General features: G+C 33.7%; 1 protein-coding gene across 1 annotated transcript; it reads right to left on the reverse strand.

Moving 5' to 3' along the window:
• Positions 1–3,939: 3,939 nt before the first annotated feature.
• LOC145306527 (uncharacterized) lies at positions 3,940–6,505 on the reverse strand. Its single transcript, XM_080148694.1, has 5 exons — positions 6,413–6,505; positions 5,919–6,001; positions 5,133–5,180; positions 4,554–4,655; positions 3,940–4,146 (listed from the first exon to the last, which is right to left on the reverse strand). Exons 1-5 carry the CDS (start codon positions 6,434–6,436, stop codon positions 4,077–4,079), a joined length of 327 nt encoding a protein of 108 aa, XP_080004820.1. The 5' UTR covers positions 6,437–6,505; the 3' UTR covers positions 3,940–4,076.
• Between the last annotated feature and the right edge of the window lie 1,188 nt (positions 6,506–7,693).

Raw genomic sequence — 7,693 nt, forward strand, 5'->3', positions numbered from 1 at the left:
CATTGTAAGCAAAATTGAAAAAAAATAAAAAATTAAAAAATTACAGAAATGGCCAATTATTTTTTTTGTTCAGACAACACTATTGTCTTCCCTTTTTTACCCCCTCTTTACCCCCTCTTTACCCCCTTCCCATTTTTATACTCAATTGAAGAATTAAGACGTTGCCTGTACAACATAATATGATATTTTCATATAATTCCTTTTATTGTAGTTTATATACTATATTGTAAACTTTTTTTTTCAATTTTGCTTACAATGGATTCGTAATATTTTTCTGATTCTAATGGTATATATGAACCCATATTTTTTTATTTGTGAAATAATAAAATTAAGTTCAAAGTTTTTATTCTCGTGGGTTTAAAAAAATCGATTTTTTCAATAATTACCTGACAGAATTGAAAAAGTAAGGTGTCAAATTAAAGATCTTACTATTTTTGTTCATAATGACCATTTTCTTTCTTTTTTTTGTTGCATTTTAGTACCTTAAAATCGACTTAATTTTTTTTTTTTAAAACTTAAATTACTTAAAAAATAAGAGGTCTACAAAAAAACCGATTGCATATCTGAATTCTATGAAAAATTTTACATCTACTACTTACTAAAAGAACCGGCTAGCTATAAAAAAAATAGTTGATACACCTTCTTTGCCAATAAGATACATATATTATTAAAACTTAATAATTGATCTAGCACCGCAATTAATATACAATTCTTAATGTAATTTAGTGAAAATATGCGGAATGTGAATTTATTTAATTCCTGTAAATCTTCGTCGTTTATTTTTAAAAAGAGCAAAGAAAATTATGGACGCGTGAAAATCCAGGAATCTATCTAGCAACCCAATTAACAGACAGAAGGACAAAACAATGTATAGATTAGATGTGCATGTGTTATAAGAATCTTCAATAAAAGTTTCACCTGTCTCTCTTGAATAGAAGCCGAGAAAATCACGTTAACCCCATAGCGTCACGGACTGACTGACGGACGGACGTACGGACAAACAAAGTGAATTATAGAGTAGCTTCGCTACTAAAAATCTAAAAAGTACACAAGAAAGGAAAAGTCGTATTAGATTATCACATGATTTAGATAATTGAAATCATCACCGACAGACAGGCAGAGAGAGACAGAAGGACAGTTAACCCTTACAGATCGGGGGGGGGGGGGGTCATATTGACCCCCCCCCCTATTTTTTCAATGTCATTTTTTTGTAGGTAAGATAGAGAGTTGTGACTTCATGACTTTTTAAGTTTAGTAATTACACGTCAGCAAAAGTTGATTTTATTACGATATCTGGTCTGTGTCGGTCGTGGTGTCTGGTCATAGTCGGTTGGGTAGCACCAAAATTTAAAAAAATTCTAAATAAGTCTTAATTTCTACATTATGACTTTATATATAAGGTAGAAACCTAAAATTTTTTTGGTGAATATCAATGACCTTATGAGAAAAGTGGTGTTATGACCGTTTGACCGCACCCTGACCGACTTTATGACCGATTTTTGTCCGGCTTTTACTACAGACATATATCATGAATATCGTGGCTTCTATTACAGCTAGAGACCCTTATTTTTTTTTGGTAAATCCTTGAGCAATAATAAACAGATAAAAATATTAATTGGCGCCGCCAACCGCCGTTTTACCGCCGTAACCGCCGAAAATGGCGGTTTCCGTTATTTTCCGTTTTTTGGCGATGATCAGAAAAAGTAATTTTTTTGTTATGAAAAATAAAAGTTCGTCCTAAAATTTGGTCATCCTAGCTGCAAAATTGGCCGCTCTACAGCTGTTTCAAAATTTAGCAGCTGGCCGCTAAAAAACGGCTAAGGAGCGGCCTGACCGCTATGACTAGAAAAAGTAATTTTCTCTAAAAATACACATGAACCACCAGAAAAAAAATTTTACGTCTTTATCTGTAACAGAAGCCGAGATAGAGGGGGGGTCAATATGACCCCCCCTTCCCCGATCTATTAAGGTGGGAATAGGGGCCCGATCTGTAAGGGTTAAAGAATAGCTTTGATACTAAATATCAGTGACAACAGACCAGGATTCTGACAAACAATTCTAGGTGAAAATTGCCCTCTAACCCACTTCAACCCCCCCCCCCCATTCTTGCCCACTTCAACCCCCTCCCCCCCCATTCTTGCCCACTAACCTTTGGTTACTGCAAAAACAAAGCTTTACGCCAAAACTACGCTACTAAAATATCGAAATTTTCAGCAATAGATGTATGTAATAAAAATTACCTCCCTCCATTTTTCATTGACCTTTTTCGTCTCCTTGCAAATTGTTTTCTGCTACTTGGCTGTGTTAATATACCCGACACTATTGGTTTATTTTCATTGACACAATTAAGAGTCGGCACAATGACCCCATCTCCCTCTAGTGGTTTACCCTAATATACTAAATATATAAAGCTGCCTCTAATTGTTATTTGTCTAATTATGGACCTGTAGCGTCCCTACATTGTTAAGGTTATCTTACTAAAAACAAGGACGAAAACATACATAAAATCAATTATTTAGACATTATCATTGATGAAATTATGAAAGAAACGTATTTTTTCAGAAGTCAGAATAATCTATGGTTCATAAGTAGAGAAATTTGTTAAATGTTTATTAATTACGTAAGTTTTATTAAGAGATAAAATTAGTGAGATTCTATCGTCTAGGTATCACCTTTTAGAAGAACAATTTTTTGTAAGTATTTTTGTGTCTTGATTTACTGGTCGAAAAAATGAGTTTAAAAATTAATTTTGTTAGTAAGTCATAGATTTTCTAAGGTTTCAAAATGATACTCTATCCCCATAGGAATCTTCATGTAGATTTTTAAAGGAAGGACGATACTTAAAAACCTAAATGGGCATATATTCTTACAGACATATATAAATAAATATAGAAAACTTCGCTTTTTAATGTTTTATGGGTTGTCAAAATTTGTGAATTACAATTGTTGTATCTAACTAAAAATCCTGTCCTTATTTTACTTCCTTATTAAATGACTAAAAAGCGCGCAATTTTACACAAAGTCAACTTGGAGGGAAGGGGGAGGGGTGAAGTGGTTGTAGTATACAGAGAGGGAGGGGTCATTGGGCGGTTTATACCCACTAGTCCCCTAAGTTTTATAATAAGGTTTTCTTATTTGTTGGAACAACAACTTTGGGGACTTTATTTGAATTTTAATTAGTTAGTCATTAAGTTGAGTGTTTAAACGTTTCAACCACCAATTGTAATCTACAGAAGGGGTAATTTTGTGTATCATCATGGGGGATGTACATCAATTTACCGGCCATTGTCTCATTCATTTGTCTCCCTGAGATATAGAGGGTACACAATGAAAATGTCAGGACCTAGTTGTAGAGTTGAGTAGGTTTCAAAAAATGTGAATTACACTGTGCTCTAAAATTGTAATTCACAAACCAAATTCTCTCTGGCGTGCTTGAAACGCGCGTTTTTAACTTCCTACATTTGTTTGTGGGTGGGGGAGGGGGGGGGGGCGAGGGGTATGTAATCTTCCCCTTACTACCAACTATAGGCGTCTTTGACATACATATATTTATTAGGCACAAGCTAATAGTACATTTAAAAAAGACAAAGAAAAATATTTTTGTTAAATATTATCAGAAAAGGTATTAAAAAACTAAGTTTATACCTTGATGTATAGACTAACTACACTAATATACAGCAATTTTCAATTTGAGTTTTAAAAAGAAAAAGAAAACAAAATTAGGAGGGTATTATTTTCAGAGGCAAGGATTGAGGTACCATACACTCTCCAAAATGGTTATAAACCATCTCTTAACCTATAAAACGCTTCACTGTAAATAAGAACAATATCGGTCCTCAGTTAGCGAGATCTTAATCTACATACAGAAGAACACACAGACATTCGTTTACTTCTATGTAAGGATAGTACGTTCTTAATAATAGTTATATGGGTTAATATAAATAAAAAAAGAAATAAGAGTTTAACAATATATTTGTTATTAGCTACCATTGTATGTATACAATGGTAAGGCTACATAAATCATGTAAAAATAGACAAATTTTATCTATAATCATAATTTTCTTAAAATGGCATTTTTACCATTTGTTGTAAGTTTTTGTATGAGTTCTTCTGGGATAGCTGACTCTTCTGCTGCTGTGGCGAGTCCTAAAAAAACATGGTATTAAAATATTGAGAATGGTTTTAATTAAAGATTTTAAAACATAATATACAATGGCATGCATACGATATCGGCGTGGGGATGGTAAAAAGGGAAAGTGTGTAAAATTAACCAAAATGTTCTACCCCTTCCACTTTTAATTTTTTTCTTCAAATTTTGTGTTTGAGTCATTTTTGCAGTTATCTGGAGCAGTCATTCAGCCAATTAATTCAATTTGAAGTTGTCAAAAATTAAATGTTTTGTTGCCGTAGAGTTGGAGTAACACTTTTTATGTGACTGAAGGGAAGTGTGAAATAAGAGGTAAGAAGGTTGTAGGGAAATTGTCTGAAGACTTTATTTCAGCATCGGTCAAAGATACAGCTGCCTAAAAAAAATCAAGAGAAGAATTACTTACTTGCATGTCTCTGGGGAGTAGTTGCAGCTTTCATATCCATTCTTAATACAACAGTACTTGCAGTTGTTGTTCTTGTACCAACATCTCTCTGTGGTGTGGTGGCTAAAATAAAATTTATCCTAATATAAAGTAGTAACGTTTTTATTTGTCTTTAGCGATTTCGATAATACTGATACGATTTGTCGATTATTATCCATTTTATAACAGATGCATAGGGTGGTTTTAGATTATTGGTTTTTAAATGTATGTTTTCGGGTGATTTAAAGCTATTTTCTGCTCTTGGAATCCTACACCTTCGAAAACAGATACAAAGCCTCAAGATGCTAGTGGCAAAACGGCTATTACAATTTAAAGAAGATTCTCTGAGTAAACTAAGGATCATCAAACCCATGAATTTCTAACCCTTATATTACATGATATTTTCAATACATTTTTTCTCTCAAAAAAGTTCTTGCAATAATGCTTTCATTCAAACTTTGATGACTTTGCATTATTAAGGTATGGGTGACATTTTCTGTGGCCAAGCATTGCTTTTAGGGAAAGGACCGATCAGTTAATGAATATTTGTTGTCTATTTACCTGTGCTGAATATTGGAAAAAGAATCATAGGTGTTGGCCGGCTGGTAACTAATTATAAAACAATAAATATAGAAAGTATAGATGATTAATCTCTTAATTTGGCTTATAGGAATTCAGCAATACAACCATAATTAGTAAGTGTATACGAACCTCGTAAAAGTGTCTGACTATGACGTCAGAAAAAATTAACAATTAACCAATGAGAAGCCAGTACTTACTGTAATTGACGAATGGTTAATTGTTAATTTTTTCTGACGTCATAGTCAGACACTTTTACTGGGTTCAGTGTATACAAAAGGGTAGTTATGTAGTTATAAAAAGTAAAACAAAGGTGATGTGGAAAATGATTAAAGTCCCTCAACGGATTATGCCGTCATACGATAGAATAGCCAATGAGAGGCCAGTATACACTGTAATTCACCAATAGTAAAATTAATGTTGGCCTCTCATTGGTTATTTTATCGTATGACGTCATAATCTGTTGAGGGACTTTAATCATCTTCAGTGATATGTATAGAAATTTTGTTGGCTGCGAACACACCAAAATTTAAATTTTGTTATTCATATAGAATTTATATAAAACAATACGACTAATTTTTAGTACGTCTTACAACCTATGGAAATGATTATGATTTGGAAGCGATAATGCTCATAAAAAAATCTTTAACAATATGGATTTTTTCAGTACTATAATAGCTGTAACTAAATATGCTTGTTTATTGTTTTTACTTTGGTGAGCTGTGCTTCTATGTATGTTGTCAACCTTGTTGATAACTAATAACTTACCTAGGTGAAGAATAGTAGTCGTTGTTGTCATGGTAGTTGTGGCCAGCATTCACTAGAACTGTCAGCTGGACAACTAGGAGGACCTGTAAATATATATTGGGTTAGATTGTAGAGTACATAGCAATAAGAGATGTTTGTCTTTATGTCTGGGAGGGCTTTATATTGGTTATAGGCAGGATGACTTTTTGATCTTCTTATACTGGGAGGTTTTAATATTTTTTTACATTTTGATAAAACTTTTAATTTTCTCATAAACTGACATCCAAAGTATCTATTTACCCGCTGAACCCATATGGTTTTCTTGTACAATTTTGTAGCTTCTTATATGTCCTAAGAAGTTTATAACTATTTTTGGGGGAGGGTTAAAACCAGCCTTCCTAGAAAAAAAGCCCGCCCAATAAAAAACTGAGGAGTTTAGGATTCCCCTCCCCCTCCGCCCCCCCCCCCCCAATCAAGTGCCCTTAGAGGCATTTATAAATAGATAAATCACTTACCACAAGCTTGAGAGACGTGTACATATTGAATAATTAGGTTCAACTGATACCTTATGATCAAGTATTCAAGTTTATATAGGGATTGAAATGTACTTGCCATAGACTGTATATAGAAAATATATTATAAATATCGACGCGGCATTAGAGTAAAGAGTACGTATCTACTTGTTGTTGGGGAGGTGCTAGGTCAAGCCTTGCCCAAAACAATTCATACTACAGACGATTAAAGTGGTTTATATCTATGTAATATCTGGCATTTGAAAGCAATAGAAAGAGTAGGTAAAATGGTTTTTAACCCTTACAGTTTTTTCAATCTCATTTTTTTTGTAGGTAAGATGGAGAGCTGTGACTTCATGACTTTTTAAGTTTAGTAATTATACGTCGGCAAGAGTTGATTTTATTAGGATATCTGGTCTGTGTCGGTCGTGGTGTCCGGTCAAAGTCGGTTGGGTAGCATAAAAATTATACATTATGACTTTTGTGTATAAGGTAGAAACCTAAATTTTTGAACACAGTAATAGTGTCTGACTGATTATGACGTAACAAAAAAAAATTAGCCAATGAGAGGCCGTTATTGACCAATGGTAAAATTTATAGTGGCCTCTCATTGGCTAATTTTTTTTGTTACGTCATAATCTGTCACACACTATTACTGTGTTCTAATTTTTTTTATGGTGAATACTTAGATATCAATGACCTTCTGAGAAAAGTGGTGTTATGACCGTTTGACCGCTCCCTGACCAACTTTATGACCGATTTTTGTCCGGCTTTTACTACAGACATATATCATGAATACATTTTTTTGGTAAATCCTTGAGCAACAATAAACAGATAAGAATATTAATTGGCGCCGCCAACCGCCGTTTTACCGCCGTAACCGCCGAAAATGGTGGTTTCCGTTATTCCCCCCCCCCCCCCGATCTGATAAGGTGGGAATTGGGGCCCGATCTGTAAGGGTTAAATAAACAGGTACAAACAGTGGCGTGCACATCATTTTGTATCTGAATATTATTTGAAAAAAATTGGGACTGTAACTTTTTGGGTCTGTAGGTCTGTCGGTTATTCTATGGAGCCTAAATTTCTTAATTTAGTTTTTTTTCCAGCAATCTTTGATTTTAGGTCCTTTTTTCTCAAAAAAACCTTTGAACGGGTGTAATTCATCATTTTTAACGTAGACAGTTTATTTGAGCATAAACTTATTTCTAGTTTTAATTTAAAAAAAAAATTTCATTACAATTTTGCAGTTTTGGTTATCCAAGGCAGCAGCCGATTGCCACCGTC

The sequence above is a fragment of the Acartia tonsa genome, chromosome 14 (assembly GCF_053477335.1).
Source record: "Acartia tonsa isolate MP-2025a chromosome 14, ASM5347733v1, whole genome shotgun sequence".
In the NCBI taxonomy this organism is placed as follows: domain Eukaryota; kingdom Metazoa; phylum Arthropoda; class Copepoda; order Calanoida; family Acartiidae; genus Acartia; species Acartia tonsa.

Bases quoted from the DNA above. Each gene is read 5' to 3' on its own strand.
- LOC145306527 (XM_080148694.1), bottom strand. From the start codon at position 6,436: ATGTACACGTCTCTCAAGCTTGTG. The intron at 4,656-5,132 runs GTAAATAGACAA...ATTTTATTTTAG, and splicing joins TTTTCCAATATTCAGCACAG to CCACCACACCACAGAGAGAT. The intron at 4,147-4,553 runs GTAAGTAATTCT...ATGTTTTTTTAG, and splicing joins TACTCCCCAGAGACATGCAA to GACTCGCCACAGCAGCAGAA.